Source organism: Eptatretus burgeri, chromosome 5 (genome assembly GCF_056783735.1).
Source record: "Eptatretus burgeri isolate ZD-2024b chromosome 5, Ebu_testis_v1, whole genome shotgun sequence".
Classification (NCBI taxonomy): domain Eukaryota; kingdom Metazoa; phylum Chordata; class Myxini; order Myxiniformes; family Myxinidae; genus Eptatretus; species Eptatretus burgeri.
This window is the reverse complement of record NC_140965.1, coordinates 47,579,374-47,598,011: the sequence shown is the minus strand read 5'-3', so window position 1 is coordinate 47,598,011 and position 18,638 is coordinate 47,579,374. Positions and strand designations below refer to the sequence as shown.

At 41.4% G+C, this 18,638-nt stretch overlaps 1 protein-coding gene across 3 annotated transcripts in view; it reads left to right on the top strand.

The window, feature by feature from the left end:
- The window catches only part of LOC147026377 (CD109 antigen-like), a 129,361-nt gene extending 117,176 nt beyond the window's left edge, over nucleotides 1–12,185 (top strand). For all 3 annotated transcript variants that reach the window (XM_085881760.1, XM_085881761.1, XM_085881758.1), the window contains exons 29-34: nucleotides 210–365; nucleotides 6,238–6,312; nucleotides 6,459–6,598; nucleotides 10,407–10,551; nucleotides 10,976–11,078; nucleotides 11,781–12,185. In XM_085881760.1, the coding sequence (XP_085737886.1) occupies nucleotides 210–365; nucleotides 6,238–6,312; nucleotides 6,459–6,598; nucleotides 10,407–10,551; nucleotides 10,976–11,078; nucleotides 11,781–11,872 (711 nt within the window). In that variant the 3' untranslated portion in view covers nucleotides 11,873–12,185. The remainder of the gene's footprint in view (nucleotides 1–209; nucleotides 366–6,237; nucleotides 6,313–6,458; nucleotides 6,599–10,406; nucleotides 10,552–10,975; nucleotides 11,079–11,780) is intronic.
- The last annotated feature ends 6,453 nt before the right edge of the window (nucleotides 12,186–18,638 follow it).

Sequence of the window (18,638 nt, the reverse complement as noted above, 5' to 3'; positions counted from 1 at the left end):
TCATATCCCCCACCACAACTTCCAAAAAATTGACATTTTAATTGTTGATTCTATTGTTTTCTGCACTGTATTTTAAAACATTGTTTTGGCATAATGGCAGCGGCGTATCTAGAATTGGCTAATGTTTCTTTCAACGTCAACATCTTGTTTGCTCAACAAAGATCTCATTCTTATTAACATTCTGTCATCGGTCGATTAACTCATTTCAGGATACCGTGGTCGCCCTCGAAGCCATGTCGGAGTTTGCGGCACAAATGTCTGCAGGGCGTGGACATCTTGACCTCTCCATCAACACAACGAGCATGAGTGCACCCGCAACTTTTGCCATTGACCAAAATAATTCACTCGTCCTGCAAAAGTCTGAGGTACATGACTTGCTCATTGTTGACATTGTATGCCTTGTGCAGTCACTGTCTTGCTCTTATTATGCAAGGATAACATTGGAGCAATACTGCTCAGACATCTGAACAATAGTACCAATGCCAAGGTACCATCCATCCATCCATCCATTGGGACCGTACTCTGTACAGAGCGTTGATGCTGCCGAAGCAGTCTCCTGGGCTATTGGACACAATCCTGGATGGGTCGCCATTCTGACACAGGATACTCGAATGGCTCAATCATCCCAGCAAGTTGGTACTCATTTTGCTGACCTCGGAAGGATGACAGGCTGAGTCAACCCCACCTGGAATTAATTCAATGGCTAAGTGGGATCTCAATCCCACCACTCTATCCATGAAGCCAACACCAGGCATATCCGAAGGTACCCAGACCTATGATGGTGTGAAAGAGAGAGATCACCATTTTTGTAGTGAACTCGGGTATGGCCTTTTCACGACCTTTCTTTCCATTTAGAAAACTCACGGTCATCTGCTGATTAGGAAGAGTTGTTGAAAGAACCTGCATCACTGTGGGCCTTGCATACTGGGCATCAGGAAATCAAAAAGATTGCTTGGATGCTGTTGTTTGGAATGGACATATTTATAACCCTGCAGGCACACAACGTTGTTGCAACGTCGTTTGCCAGTTCTATCCTGACGTCAGAATTGGGTCAGTGGGAAGTTGTTTTTGCAACACCCATGACATCAGTTTTCAACGTTGTGACAACATTGAAATCTGACGTTGTGACAACGTTGAAATGTGACGTTGTTGCAGCGTCGTGTTCTGGTTGTACCTGACATCAGAATTGGGTCAGTGGGAAGTTGTATTTGCAACACCCATGACGTCAGATTTCAACGTTGTGACAACGTCAGATTTCAATGTTGTCACGTCAGATTTCAATGTTGTCACAACGTTGAAATCTGACGTTGTTGCAGCATCGTATTCTGGTTGTATCTGACGTCAGAATTGGGTCAGTGGGAAGTTGTTTTTGCAACACCCATGACGTCGGTTTTCAACTTTGTGACAACATTGAAATCTGACGTTGTGACAACGTTGAAATCTGACATTGTTGCAGCGTCGTGTTCTGGTTGTACCTGACATCAGAAGTGGGTCAGTGGGAAGTTGTATTTGCAACACCCTTGACGTCAGATTTCAACGTTGTGACAACGTCAGATTTCAACGTTGTGACAACGTCAGATTTCAACGTTGTCACAACGTCAGATTTCAACGTTGTCACAACGTCAGATTTCAACGTTGTCACAACGTCAGATTTCAACGTTGTCACAACGTCAGATTTCAACGTTGTCACAACGTCAGATTTCAACGTTGTCACAACGTCAGATTTCAACGTTGTCACAACGTCAGATTTCAATGTTGTCACAACGTTGAAATCTGACGTCGTTGCAGCGTCGTGTTCTGGTTGTACCTGACGTCAGAATTGGGTCAGTGGGTAGTTGTATTTGCAACACCCATGATGTCAGATTTCAACGTTGTCACAACATTGAAGCATGACGTTAGTTTTCAACTTTAGCACAACGTTCATAAAATGGAGTTTTTGTTTTTACCCTTTTCTTTGCACGACAAAGAAACGAACATTGCAGTGCATGACACCCTTCAGCTTCCAGCTTGATGGAGCCCTCGACCCGTAGGTCTGGGGCCAGCGGAGCACCGCTGTTCTACCGGTGCCATTATCAAAACATTGAAGTTGTATTGCAACATCATTACATTGCACAATAACACATAATGACCACAACTTGAAAACAACTGTAATTCATAATCATTTATTATCACGTATCATGCAGAGCATGATTGCGGCAAAAAATATACAAGCAGTATTCACAATAATAATATCTTTATTCATTCCAAAAAAGTACACTCAAATACAAACGTACAATAAATAAAAGTAGATACCATTGCAATTGAGAAACATATAGTAAAAATTGGGAATAAAAAGAAATACCACATGGGTAAAAGTGGTAAATACCTTTTTGACAAATTCACTTTGTGCAAAGCACAGTTAACAATTCAAATTCAGAAAGTTGTGCTCCAGAGAGGAACTGTGGAGCTTCTTCTCTCTCAAATATAATTTACTGCACAAAGGCACCTTTAAGTACAATACCATCATCATGCAGTGTTAGTAAAACTGCTGATAATTCTATGCTTGCATACATTAAATGGGCATTAGGAGCATAAAAGGTATTGACCGATAACTTACATTTATATAAAATGTAATTAAAAGTTTTAGCTACTGATGACATACTACCCATTGTTACAAGATTCATAATTAAGCAACCTCAGGTAAGAATTATGAGAAGCAGAAGAACCACTTATAAATTTTGCTATACAACATAATAGTTGGCATTCAATTGGTAGAAATTCAGCAATGACTGGTAAAAGAGTACAATATGGGTCCACTTGGGAAGTCAAACACCTTTCTGATAGAATTCTCCATGATATATATATATATATATATATATATATATATATATATATATATATATATATATATATATATATATGTATTTTAGAAATATTCTTACTTGTTATGTCCCACAGCGGGCATCAATAGAATGAGATGCATAAAGACTTAAACAGATGATACTTGACATGATATGAACAGTGCATAACATTATATAAAACTGAATTACAATCAGGCAAATCAATGAGACCAAATATATATCTATGTGTGTGTATTCATACAAAGAAAAAATGTAAATCTAACATCATTAAGTATGAAAACACAATTTTGAATGCATCTCACATAAATAATTCCAAAGCACAAAAAAATTAATTTGTTGGGTGTTTTCAATCTTAATTTCACAAGAAAATAAAATAACTTCATTTTGCATAAAAGTACATGTAAATATTTTCACAATGTAAACTTAGGCTGGGTTTCCAACATACAACATTACAATTAACTATGCTGTAAATTCTTAATAATCAAGGACGTGGATGGCTGGCACAGCGTGTTGCTGTTACTCCTTATTATTACACTAGTACGTGTCCGTACGTGCATGCCCTTACGTGCAAAAAAAAGAACAACTTTCAAACAACTACACAGGCCGTTCCTTCGCTCTCGTAAATGACGACTGGATTGGGGCATTGTGTTTATCTATAAATGCGCATAAGAATTCGAGAAATTATGAGAATACAGTAAGTCATCACTATCCGGAAGTCCATACGTTGTAACCCATAATGGGGAACGCGGCTGAGGATCTCTTCCCCATCGGCCATGTCATTGGTTGGTAAATAAATGGCCATAACTTGGGAAGCACTTGTCCTATTAATATTAAACCTTGAAAAGGCACACACTCAGGTCCCCAGCAATATAGCTGGCAAGTTTCAATTAGATCGGACCAGTGGTTGTCGAGAAACAGTGCACACATACACACACACACACACACACACACACACACACACACACACACACACACACACACACACACACACACACACACACTGCTGGAATTATAGATAGATGAGGGCTTGTTCCTGCCCGAACCTCCACACCAATCGGGCATATTTCAAATGTTGTGATATGGCAGTGTCCACATCCGCCTCCGTTGCTGTTGGCTGACTGGTCATGGTACCGTCTGAAAAATAATAAGAATTTCCACTTCGTATATATTTGGATTTATGATCATCAAACAAGACTTGCAATGTGAATTACGCTCAAGTCGTGCACATTATAAACTGTCATTTAGCAGAATTCATTACCTCTGACAACTTTATAAAAATTCAGGTTCCGGAAAGGTCTCTTCCCATTCTTTCCACACAAATTGTATGTGGACATTACAGCATTGGACATCACCCTTATTTTAGAAAATAAAAACAATTTAGTACACCAGTGTTCGAAGCAGCTTGTAACAAATTTTAAGTTCCACTGCCCTTAAAAAGCCTCAATTAATATTATTCTTCATAATATAAAGTTATTTTCATGTCTTTTGATAACCATTTTACCAAAGGAAAACAATTGTGCACCGAAAAACTTGAACAATTCCCCAAGTGACAAACTACCGCAATGAAGGCTTCATTGTTACAAGCGGCAGTTTGTCGGTGGCCAAAGGGTTAATATTTTTTTTTCATGGCAAAACCACATTTTTCGGCGAACAATAACTGACAATTGTTTTCCTTTTGCCTTTGGTTAGGCCTAACTCGTTAAAAGAGGACATAAAAAAAATATTATGAAAAAATAATATTTATTGAGGTTTTTTTAAGGGCAGTGTAACTTTAAATTTGTTACATTGCGGAACAATTCGGTAATTCGTCAGACCCGAATGGCCGAAGCATTATCCACACCAGAAATATATTTTAAAAAGGTTCTGAACCAATTAAACTTGTCCAAAGTAATTTTTACAGAGTTCCCTTTATTTACCACAGACCGGTGTTTTTTTTCACCAGGCCCGCGGAAAAATGAATTGATTATTTACCGTCGATTTCTTCACACGATCAGGGCCATGTCAGCGACAGCTAAACGTGATAAACGAATGATGAAATCGGGTGCCGGAGGATTCGATCGTCAGATGCCATTCCCGAGTCCAATGCTCGAACCACGATCGAGTGGCCCGAAGGGCCCGGGAGGGTTTCCATTGAATGTAACGATATAGATTCCAGCACACCAGTAACAGGAACACATCATGGATTCTGTGATCTTTAAAATGTCCAAAAACAAAAGCTAAGACACATAAAATCGATTTATAATATTATACTTACCAAAAATGATCACGGCGGAAGATAATTTTAACTATAACAGCGGAAGTCTTCTGCAGATTAAAGCGGATTGTGTGCCACACTCAGAAACAGCTGAAAGTTCACAAGTTTAACCAAACCTTGCAAATGGCGGCTCGTGATGCGGAAATAGCAATTAGCCGATCAGATCTCTCCTCCAGTGAAAGGCAAACACAACCACACACGGCACGAGGTGGAAAAGCAATCACCCTGGAAACACATGACGCAGAAAAAAAGGTTTTGGATAATCGCACTGCGGCTGTACCGCGTCGTGATCTGGTGGTACAACCAAGCGGCCTATTCCCGATGTCGTGAATCTTTCATACTGACGTCGTGTGCCTGCTGGGAAGGCTTCATGTTGGTTGAAGCTTTGTTTGTCCTCAAGATGATCGTGTTTTTAAGTGTATTCAAACTTTAAAACGGTGATCTGCAATAACTGCAGCAATGGTTCAAACATTAAAACGGTGATCTGCAATAACTGCAGCAATGGTTCAAACATTAAAACGGTGATCTGCAATAACTGCAGCAATGGTTCAAACATTAAAACGATGATCTGCAATAACTGCAGCAATGGTTCAAACTTGTGTTACGTCTAAAGTGGAACAGCATTACGTTAAGGTAAGATAAACCCAGAAGTTCCCTATGGACAAAGGCATTCACATCAAACACTTTTCCTTTTTTATTTTTCCTCAATAGAGGCCCGTATTCAGTTCTTCGTCGGAAATAAAGACATTATTCATCAAAATAAATGAAATGTCATTAGTAAAAGTAAGTTCATTACTCATGTAACTTCTGAGAATGAGCTCTCATGTCAAGATGTGAGCACATGCAGGCAAGGAAGCAAATTTAGGTCTACCCTCACTGTCACATTTAATTTAACGTCACGACCAGAGATGGCAGCCCCTCTGGATGCCCCTCACATTGCCTGCCTTGTCTCTCCTTTATGGTCGTTTTTTTGGTTGCGTAGATGGTGGCGATCATTTTGATGACTTCGTCACCACACCCTTTGCCTCTCATTCCCCTTCCCCATTGCCTTTGGAGAAGTTTTCATCAATCCTGTTTTAGAGGCAAATAAATTAATATGTGTTTATCTAACCAACTGGCATGTCTATTTTAAATATTTTCCAGCTTGTAGTTTCAAAAACAAGCAAAGATCTTACTGTAGCGGTGGAAACAAAGGGAAAGGGCTCTGCTTTGGTTCAGGTAAGTATATGGACAACATACACAGTATCTCTTTCTCTCACTCCCTCTTTTTCTTTCAAAATTATTGTACAGTTCTGAAACTTTTGTGCTCAAAATATTTTGGTGAATGGGAGGTTTAATTTGGAATTTTTGGTGATTACTTCCAGCTCAATGTGCTGTACAATGTGGATCCTGGAAAGAAAACCGAGACTGATGATTCTGCGCAGAATGAGGTGTTTAATCTTGATGTGAGTCTATATGATGGCAGTAAAGACAAGAACCACATTTCTGTGGACATCTGTACAAGGTAATTCCAAGTTTGTGATGTTTTTGTTCCAATGGAGTTTGGACAGACCTCACTTTCTTCAACTTCATATAACTGGACAATTACATGGGTAATTTAATAAAATGTTGAGAATTTCCCACCAGTAGAACAGCATCCTCTCCAAATTGTTTCCTTTTTTTGAAGAGTAACTTATTGTAGTGAACAGTAAATCTTGCAAAGAGTAACTTAATTCCACAAACTAACAAAATGTTTTTTTTTCAACCGCTTCTCCGGTCGAGCTCCCTCTCAATGCTTCCACCCTTCCCAGATACTCCACCAAGAGCCACACCTTCTTCTAGTAACCTCTCCTAGCTAAATTTCCAAAATACAGGTATTCAGCACACCTCAACTCTTGTTCCTCTTTTTGCCCTGCACATGCGACACGAAAAGCAGGGTAAAGCAATTGGTTCACTTTGGCTGTCTGTTTATCTGTCTGTCTTCAAGCCTCAGTTTATGATTGAGGAAAAACTTGATTTCAATTTAATGTTATGTGGTGTTTGTAGTTCGGATGAAGAAAAGGAGGGAGGTTAAGAGCTGGGGTTGGAAGATTATTAGGTGGGGAAAGTTCAGGGGGAATGTTGGCAAAAAGTACAAGGAGATGTTGAGGGCTAGGTATGAACAACTTAGCAAATAAGCAGAAAGTTTGGAGGAGTGGAAGAGGTACTGAGAGGCCTTTAGGAGAATTGCAGAAGTTTTGTGTGGAAGGATGTCAGGAAGGGTGCATCGTCGAGGGATAGAAACCAGGTATGGTAGACAGAGGAGGTAGTGAAGGCAGTTGGTGAAGAGGAGGAAGTTTGGAAGAGGATAGAGAAGATCAAGGACAAGGCGAGGCAGCTGGATCCAGGGTTGCTGTGTCTGCATGGACAAAAGAAGAAAGCAGCAAGGAGAGCTGTGGATAAGGTGAGGAATGATATGGAAGAGGAGGTGTACAACAAGTTGGAAGAGGATGGTGGGAGGAATATGATATATAAATTAACTCATGACAGGGATGAGGATGGTAAGGAGATAAAAGTGAGGGGTGGGGGGGTGATTATGGATGGTGACAGGAGGCTAGTGACAGAGATGGGGGGCAGCATTGAAGGTGTGGGAGCTGTTGAACTGGTAAAGAAGCAACGGCAAGCCGGAGCTACTCTGTTATCTAGAGGGGGAAGTGGAGTTCATGGAGAACAGAGGAGTAAGTGTGGACAACATTGAAGAGGATGAAGAAGGGAAGAGTGCCAGGCATTGATGAGGTGTGTACAGAGATGATAATTTAGGGTTCAATTCCAGAGGAGTGGAGGACATGGTTAATTGTGCCATTATAGAAGGGGAAGGGCGATGTTCAACATCCGGTGAGTTACATGGGCGTTATTACGCTCCTAAGTCATGTAATGAAGGTGCTTGAGAGGATTCTGGATGGAAGGATAAGTAAGAGTGTGGATATGGAGATCAGAGAAGAGCAGAAGGGGTTTAGAAAGGGTAGGGGAACTATGGATGGGATGTTTGCACTGAGACAGCTGGTGGAGAGGAGGTTCGAGGTGCAATGTGAGATGACAGTAGGATTTGTGGACCTGGAGAAGGCCTACAACACTGTCCCAAGAGAGATGTTGATAGTGACACTGAGATGGATGGGAGTGCTGGAAGCACAAGTTATGTTGGTGAAAGGAATGTACAATGGAACAAAGAGAAGAGTTTTGGTTGGTCTTGGGATGTCTGAGGACTTCAGCGTGAACATCGGTTTGAGGCAGGGAAGCCCTCATAGCCCACTCAGGTTTATCATGGTGATGGAGCTGGTAAGCAGGAAGGTGAGGTTGAGGAGTAGTATGAGGAGGATTCTGTATGTGGGCGATCTGGCTGTCGTTGTGGAAAGTAGGCGGGAGATGCAGGAGGTACTGGGAGAGTGGAAGGAGGCATTTGGGAAGCATGGGCTGAAGATGAGTATGGAGAACACTGAGATGATGTGGGTTGAGCAGCAGAGAAAATAAATTAATATCAGGTTAGAGGGGAAGGAGATCAGGCAGGGAAATAGGTTTGAGTATCTGGGAGGAACAGTGACTGGGGATGGTAAGTCTGAGACAGAGGTGCGAATGAGGATTCAGGTGGGTACAAATGCATGGAGGAGGGTGAAGGGATTAATGGCAGACAGGAAGATATCAAGACAATTGAAAGGGAAGGTTCTGATGTCATGTGTAATGCCGACTGACCCTTACGGTCCAGAGATGGTGGCATTGACAGAGAGACAACAACAGAGGCTGCAGGTTTGCGAGAACAATTCGGTCAGGAGGATTGCAAGGGGTGAAGAGGCTGGATAGAAGGAGGGTGGAGTAACTGAGAGAGGAGATTGGTGTGTAGATGAGTTTGACAGAGAGATTGGTGAAATGCCGGCTGAGATGGGCTGGACACTTGGTGCGGATGGGGGAAGAGAGAATGGCAAAGAGAGTGGATAGGTTGAAGGAGCAACTTAGGAGAGAGGTAGACCACGGTTGAGATCGGAGGATTGTGTGAGGATGGATATCCGTAAGGGAGGGGTGGTTGGAGAGTGGAGAGAGTTGGCTGAGGACAGAGAGAGGTGGAGGAGTATCGTGGTCAAGGCAGGGCAGAAGCTTGGTGCCATTGGACCTCACCCCTTATAAAGGGGAGAGTAGGAGAAGAAGTTATATTTTGAACATGAATCGTGGTTTCAAAAGACATTGGCTCTGAATTTGGCATATCGTGTGGAATATCATCCTGATCGTGCATGCGCAGAGTATGGTAATTTTTTTTAGTCTGGCAATCAAACAAAATTCAAAATCATTCCAAACAGGAAACTTACTATTTTCAGGATGTCATAAAAGACACAAACAACAGGTACAAATAACTAATGTAATGTGTTAAATAAGGTGGTACAAAAGACTCTGCATCCATCTACAGTGGTAAACTTCCAAACTTTTTTTTTCTATAACCTTTAAAATATTTATTTTATTTCAACGGAATTATATACTTTAACACTTTGGAACACAAATCGCCTTCTCGGAACTTTCAAAAACCTTTTGTTTAGCAGGACTTGGACAAAATATTATCGCATTTTACATCATCTTGACCAATCAAATTTCAGACCCCATGTCTTTTATTCTCAAGACTGCTTGGGGTAAGGTGTTCTATGAACTCTCTAGTTTCTCTTGTTTTTGAAACAGCCTTCTAGGGATGGATAAATTCCACTCTTCTCTCCAGGGCTTCAAGTTGGTGGTGCACCACCATCTCTTATCATCTTTCATCTCGACCTGCAATCTTTTCTACCTCCACTAATCTTACCCAACCCTCTTACTTGGAGGTTGCAGTGTTTCCTTCCCTCTTCTCTCTCCTCACTCTCTGTTCATTCATTCCCTTGCTTGTTGTGTTTAACTGTGCTCCACTGCCAGTACATTACCTTGTTTCCCTCTATTACCTCACTTTTATATAAGCCTTGATTTTTAACACAAAAAATGCATGGTTTACAGAACTTACAGGTGTATAATGAATTGCGTATCATGAGAGAAAAAAATGAAATATCAATCCCAGTAACAATGCTAAGAAAACAATATCAACTCAAGACATGCTCAGTTGGTTTTGGACCAGTAGGTAGCATTCATCATCAGTAATCATATTGGCTATTGTGTTTTTCAGATCTTAATTCATCTTCAGGAGGGGTGGGGCAACATAAATCTGGGATAACCAATCGCATCATTATTTGATGGTCGAGACAGGTGTGCAAATAAGCATCTTGGAAGCTTGGAAAAATGGGTGGAAGTAATGGGCCTGATGTAGACTTGCCCATTTCCTGTTTTGTGTGCAGTCGAAAAGATAAGCCCCAAAGTGGCATGGTGCTGTTGGAAGTTAACATGTTGAGTGGATTCTCTGCAAGCAAAGATTTTCAGAAGCCGGATAGTGTGAAGCGTATGGAGGTTGAGAACAACAAAGTTAGCCTTTATTTTGATGAGGTGAGTCTTTTGAAGATTAACATATTGCTAATTAATGCTTCTTCATATGAAGTAGCTTCTCTTTCTTGAGCTCTATTGCACTGTAACGTATCTCATTTTGAAATTTTAACCTCATTTTCCTGTCTTGTGACATGAATCATATTACCTGTAACTTACTCACATGATTGTATGTTGATGATTTAATTGTTTTATGTCACCTTTCTGAAATTCAACCTGTCCATTAATTTTCATCATTTGCCAGCACGTATGATTTTTTCCACTAAACGTTTTTGTTGAAGCATTGATATCATGCATTTATAAAAAAACATCCAGGACTTTATGGGTTGGCTGGACATTTAAGTTCACCACTGAGATATCTTTTGAAAGTAATATGGTTATATGAGATCCCTGACAACATATTAAAAAAAAAAACTGTTCCTCATAGGTCGTGCAAAACACCACATGTGTGATGATCCCAGCAGAGAGAATTAATTCTGTTGGCAACACTAAAGATGCAACGGTCATGATATATGACTATTATCAACCCAGTAAGTACTTCCAATGAGCTACGCATGTGGCATCATAGTTTCTATTTTGTATTTAATAAGCATTTTGTGATGATTTGATTGTGAGATAAATTTATCCTGATAATGAAATAAATGACTAAAAATGCATCTGTGAATTATTTGTCAGGCCCAGAATTGTTTGTAGAGCTCTCATACTTGATGGAATTTTATTTTACTCATTGTTAAAATGACATTGTTAATGACAAGGCAAATGACATGGTATGTATGTATGTATGTATGTATATATGTATATATAATTATGATATATAATTATATATATGATATATATATATATATATATATATATATATATATATATATATATATATATATATAATTGAACCTGCTGTGTTTCCTACATCCTGGGCCAAGGGTTCATTTGGGAACATTTTGAAAAACTAATATGCAAAAAGTAAAGGACGCGTAAAAATGAATCAAAATGACGGCACATATTTAATTGTAATGAGGGATACGTTTTACTGAAAAGTTCAGTTTAAAATTGATAAATCGGACAGATATGAGAGAAAATTGCATTGCTGCATGAAAACAATTGTTGCTTTCTTAAGAACTATTCCATGAGGTTTTTCTTGTTGGAAATTCCAATCGCACGATAAAGGAAGTTTTGTTATATAACAGGTATCCCAAATTAAAATGTAGTTTAAAACCAATCATTTTGTGTTTCAGCACAACGGACCGAGGTGACGTACAAGTCCACGGTGATGGCTGATCAATCGGTTTGTGATTTTTGCAAGTCAAACTGCGTTGGCTGCGGTTAAAGACAATTGCAAGAGCGTTTCTTCTTATCTCCTTCAACAACTTTTGTTTTAGTTTCAACATGTTTGGCTTGTTCATTCCCTTGTAGTTTGTTTAGCGTGAAGACAGCGGATGAATAATAAATGTACATTGTTCAGTTTGACAAAACATTAACATTTTCTGTTATTAAAAACATGTAATATGTAATTTTATTACAAATAGAAGTTTTCTTACAAATACATATGAAAGGATCTCCAAACGTTTGTCAAATATAACCATCTGTATCAATCATGGCATTGAAAAGGGTTGAAATAAATCTTTATTGAAGGCAAAGCAGTTCAAATGTCATCAGGTTTGCTTTTTAATTAAATTGTACTGAAGGACATTTTGTTATATCTCTAATATAGTACCAACATTAATTTACATATTGTTCTGGTGTCTAACAATTGAACAATACTATCGTTTTGTGAAACATTATGAAAGAAGTTCCAACATTGCATTATATGTTTGAAATGTTGCTTCCTTTCTAATTTAAGCTTAAAAGCAAGTAAGCTGAAGAAGCAAAAATGTGTTGGTGTGTAAACTAATTTAACTCAATATTAATGGGTTAATCTGAGGATTTATCTCCACCTGGTCTTCAAGAATCTCATCATGTTTATCGAACCCACATGACAATGATGCCGACTCTTCAAATTGTCAGCAGAACAAACTAGAAGGTGCCAGATTACCAGATATGTTTGACTTCACAAATTTATCTAATGAATGCCAAGAAAGGTATTCATGCTTTCATAGACCAAGTATGAAAGATTGCAGACACAGTGATGACACAATTGAAGTCTCACCATCTGCACATTGCAGTCACATGATGCCTTCCTACCTCCCTGCCCCCCCCCACCTGTTTTGTTGAAAAGGTATTTAGGACCCAGCACACGTTGCATGCACATTACAGGTCCAGATGAAGAGCACTCAATTCAAAACGTTGGACCTGAGCTTTGCCTGCTGGACACCTATACTTGTTTATGGTGCCATCAATGAGAATTTGTACAAACTCAACATTTAAAAAAAACAAAAAACAATTTTATTCACAATACTGTACATTTGCAAACATTAAAAAAAATTCCAATGAAGCAGAAATGGAAAGGATGTCAATAACATTACCCAACATATTCAAAATAAAGACCAATTATTGCACTGTAGTCCCAAGAAGAAAGCCAGACATAACAGCACACACACACACACACACACACGCCACACAAACACACCACACATCCACATATCCAAACACGCATATATAAACACACAAACACAGATGTACTATGTACTGGTAAGTACTTACAAAAGATATTTTATTTGAAGTTATAACCTAACTTATAAGCAATTTACTGATTTACCAACTGCCCGAATCATCAGCTGGGCACCGTTTTTCATCGAGGCACCGCCACCCCTCGTGTGGTGACACGTAAACAATCTTTAGCTCACAGTTTTCCCGACTTGAATTACATTGAGATGTCTCCTACCTGTCCACGGACCATGCTATACTAAACAATCACATCTTCCTATGAGATTCCTCCATCTACCCCCAGAAACGAAACAATATATACTTATACTAAAATCATTCTGTTCAACTCCAGCCAACACATCCACATATGCAGCAACTGTACAATCATTACCACTCGTGTTTGCAATCAGGCTATCTGGATAAATCCTTTGAAGCTGCTGATCAAAAAAATTACAGTTAACCACAAAAATATTGGTGCAGTCCGGTGAGTCAGCTATGAGCCGACCGCTCTGACGGAGCCGCAAGTCGAGTCGGCCTGACCAATCGCCCGGAATATAGATCGCCGCCCGGATAAGTCCGAGTCGATGGGTCCTTGTACAAGAACCGAAATACGCCAATGGGCAGACCACGTGGGGTAGGGTCGATTGCCGATCTTCAATTTACCTAAATACCCACGTGATCCAACTACCGGGGTATTCCACCCTCGACGGAACTCGTACGGAACAAACGGCTGAGGTGAGCCTGTCCCGTGCGCGATTCCGAGCTGCTTAATCGCCGAGAACCGTCGGTCCAAATGTCCCCCTTTTATGGCAAACCAACGGCTTTCTAACTACCAACACACGAAATGCTCAGTCAATGAAAGAATCGACGTGACGAGCTGAAAACATTTAACAATTGGGGTATTTATTAAAAATAATGGGGAACTAGGGAAGCACGTAAGAGCAGAACTATACCGACTATACGAAATGCAATGCAAACATTTAAAGCAAACAAAGCACTTAACAATTCTCTACTTATTAGATGGACCCACGGACACACGTACGCACGCACACCCAAGAAATGGTGGCTGAGGCCTTTGATAACGGGCTCCAGCTCAGAGGACAGGTGAGCTGAAACCCAGGACCTATCTCGAACCTCTCCACCTCGTGTGGTCTTCAGGTTGTTCGGACCCGGGCTCCAGCGAGAGCGAGTTGGACCCAATCGCCGTGAGCCGCGATCCTTCCCGAACTCCAGCGAATCCTCCCGCGCTTCTTCACATGTGCTGGTGAGACGAGACGCCGATCCTTCCCGTCGATGCGCCACTTCCCTGAGGAACCACCTCCAAGATGAGGTCGATGAGTCGCCCCAAGCCAGGAACCAAACGGAGAACAAAGAGCTCCACGAACCAAGAACAAGAAGCCACCACTCGCAGCTCGAGCCGAGCGACTAGCTCAACTCTCTTCCAAACAAAGCAGCTCAAAGCAAAAAGCTCCCCCGAGTCAAGCAGGACCCAGCGGCCTGCTGAACAACTACTCAGCAGAAGCAAAAAGCTTCCGAAAGCCTCAACCCTAACCCAAGCCAAACAGGACCCGACGGCCTGCTGAACGACGACTCCCCCCCCCCCCCCACGAACAAAGAAAGGATCTCCTCTTTATCCTTCTTTGCCCCTCCCCCGCGCCTGGCGTGACTCATCCCCTCCTGCTCCATCCCCCGCTCAACCACGGGTGGGAGGGAGGTGGGAGTTGTTGACGTCATGAATCACGGGACGGGAGGGCTCTTTTTCCTCTTCGCAGAAGAGGGGGAGGGACGTCTCCATTGTTTCGTGATCGCTCGCTAACTATTGAATTGAATAACACAGCGCACTCATCGATTTCTAAACATTTAAACAATAGGTGAGCTATCTAGGGAACAAGCACTTATCGACATAGCTGACTAAAGGAACCTGTATGTTGTGTGCAATCGAATTCCAAATTCGTAACAATATCATTTATATAACAACATGTATGAGATAATATTGTTATGTTTTGTGGGGTAGATGGAGAAACTTCATAGTAAAGGTAGGATTGTGTGGAGTAGCATAGTCCGTGGACGAGCAGAAGACATCTCAATGTAATTTAAGTGGGGAAAGTGTCAGCTTAAGTTGTTGCATGTCTCCGCACAGGGACTGTGCTGTGTTAATTAGGTAGGGATTAAAGTCATTTTCTCCCACTATGTAATTGCCGCCATGACCTTTTCCTATGTTTTTGCATTTACAAGACCGGAGATGCATGATATCAAAAAGGAACATGTCCTTAAAACAACAACAAACGAGCCGAGTGTTCCAAGCAGGCAGGAATGACAACTAGCAAACCACAGCCCTGGGGGTGGATGATGGATGGACGTGAGGTCAGAAGGTTTGGGGGAGAGGAGAGTTGTGTGAGGTACACAATTGGAGGCAAAAGGTTCTAGCTCACTGCCTTCCCCTCGACACGGTGAAGAAGGCTGCACGATTCTCATGTTCGTGCTGAGACGAATTTGGTCGCGCGCTGGAGCAAAACGCTAGCCATTGACTGTTCAGCTGAATCGTGAAGCATGTACGTTTCTGAAGAGGGAAGAAGAGCATGCCTTGTGGCCTTATCACGGGACCTCAGAAATCGTCTCGTCGTTTGGTCGAGGAGGAAGGTGGGCGATCGTGGTGAACGGACCTGGTGCAAGAGAGGAACGGTCAGCATATTCGCTCGTGAAAAGAAGCTGCATGGCGCTTTCCGAGCCCTAGCGTTGAATACTGCCACATGAATAACTCGCGTATGTTTCCTGCCCAGAGAGCAGCTTGGCACCATTTCCGGGTGTGGTTTCTCATATGGTGACAACGCGGTCACATGCACATGCACACATATTTGAATATTGTCACATGCATACAGTGACCAGTCTCTGCCATAAAGGCCTGTAGCTCTTTCAAAGTTGCCATTGGCTTCTTGGTGGCCTCTGATCAGTCTTCTTGTTTGGTCATCCAATTTGGAGAGACAGCCTGATCTTGGCAGGGTCTTCATGGGACCATATGCCTTACGCTTCTTCATGATTGTTTTGACTGTGATCCAAGGGATATTCAAGGCCTTTGAAATATTTTTATTCCCATCCCCTGATCTGTATGCCTGGTGTTGGCTTAATGGTTAGTGTGGTGGGCTTTGGATCCTTGGGTCCTGAGTTCAAATCCCGATCAGCTGTTGAATTAATACCAGGTGGGGTTAACTCAGCCTGTTATCCTTCCGAGGACGATAAAATGAGTGCCAGCATGCTAGTATACTGTGTCGGAGTGATGACCCGTCCAGGATTGTACCCAATAGCCAAGGAGACTGCTTAAGCAGAACCAACGCTCCCAATATGAGTATTGTCCCAATCTCTTCTCCTCCTCCCTGATCTGTGCCTTTCCACAACTTTATCCTGGAGGTCTTTTGAAATCTCCTTGGTCAAACTATTTTTGCTATCAAACAAACCAACGATTTTTGAGGTCAAAAGGAGAAAGGTCAACTCAAGGTCAAACTTCTAAAATCAATTTTCAACTGAAAAATCATCAGTTTACATCCTATTAACTTGAAAGTTGAACAGGATTTGCATATGCCATCACTGAATTGGGAAAGCAACTATTTTTGAGGTTAAAAGATGAAAGGTCAACTCAAGGTAAACTGTGGAAGAAATTCAGTTCTTCTCTTTCAGAGTCCCGGAGCAGTTAAATAAATAAAATGAAATCGTTCAAATAATGACTATCTACAAAAGAGTTGCTGTTTAATGTAGAACAACCCTGGAGACTGCAAAGTTCAATCGCCCATGAAATAGACATTTCAGAAAATCCGCCACATTGCCTGCTCATCTGTGCACGCGTCACGTGGTACATCGGTTCACGGTCTGTGCAAATGTTATAACTTCATTTTAAAACATCCGTTTTTCACCAGATTTGCTTTGATTCCCTGAAAAGCACCTCACGAAACCTCCGAACATAGAGACGCAGATCTGTTGGTCGCTATGAATAGGCAGTCCCTCTGGGGGACAGGGTGTGAGATTTAGCAGCGAATGCATTCAATCATATAGCTCAATGAAGCTGGTTAATTTTAGCACGTTTCTAAATCATTTGTTCACTCCATATAATTCTCCAAATAATAGAAAAAGATAAGTTTAATGCTTTGGAAATTTCATTTTTCTTGTGTTTATATGGAGAAGGAGGGACCACAGCCTTGCTTGCTTATAGTAAATAGGTATATTGGCTTAGTTATAAGACTCGTTATTTCTTTAATTTATCAGATTTTACTCCAGATTGACACATGCGAGTCCGGACGATATCCGATCTTCAAAGTTGAAATAATATTTTGATGATATCCTTTAATTAGTCCGTGAGAGTACATCATGGAAAATCGTATCATGTAATGCATGAAATCGCTCCAAGCTCCTAATTTGAAAACTATAGTGCTTACAAAAGCGATGTACACAACGATTCTTAGCTATGATGAGCAGGTATTCGATAATATGAGTGAGGAAAGTGGAATTAAAAAAAGCTATGGTAAAAAAATCGTTGCGGCCTGTTCCAAGTCAAGGCAAGACATTGAGCAGGCCAAAAAACATGGCAGCTTCAGACCCCAGCGAAGTTACACCTGAAGACCCCAAAGAGAGAGGTGGCCAATGATCGCCTGATAAAGGATGTAATTATATCTTCTTCTTCTTCTTTCAGCTGCTCCCGTTAGGGGTTGCCACAGCGGATCATCCGTTATGATCCGCATACTGATTTGGCACAGGTTTTACGCCAGATGCCCTTCCTGACACAACCCTGGTCGCCTCTTACGACACAGGGATAAGGATTGGGTTTCGCCATGATTCCGGGCTGCCCGACACCCTCTCATAGCGTGGCCCAGCGCAGAGCAGAGCTCCCGTCCTCAAGCGATCCTCCAACCCAAGCCTCCGAGTAGCCGGATTACAGGCGCACGCCACTACACCCGGTGTGATGTAATTATATAAGGCTGTTAATTATCTTCAAAAGGGATGTTTTAATTAACCCAAACACCCAATTTTCACTCATGCACTTCTTGTTGTTTCTAGAATGCATGCAAAGTTTCAGGCTAATAGGTTTCATGGTTTTGGAGTTATGGAAGAAACACACTGACTGACACACACACACACACACACACACACACACACACACACACACACACACACACACACACACACACACACACACACGAAAGGGCAGCACAGCAGCCTGCAAATAGGACGCCTAAAGCAAATGGCACATCGCCCCGAGCCCGTAGACCATGGTGTTCACTCAACGTCATCCCGTGTGAGTTTGGCCTTTGGATGACGCGTCCCGCGCTCTTTTGCTCAATGTTCGTGCATTCCCCCCTTACCATTCCTCCTATAATCATTTATCCTCCGAGCAATGGTGATATCTATTTATAATTCCCGAGAATTCGGAATCTCTTTCTTCTTTTCTCTCCTCGGACCCCAAAAGCAAATATCGAGTCGAGTGAACATTCTCCACCTTGTCTTTCACCGTTGCTCCATCTACA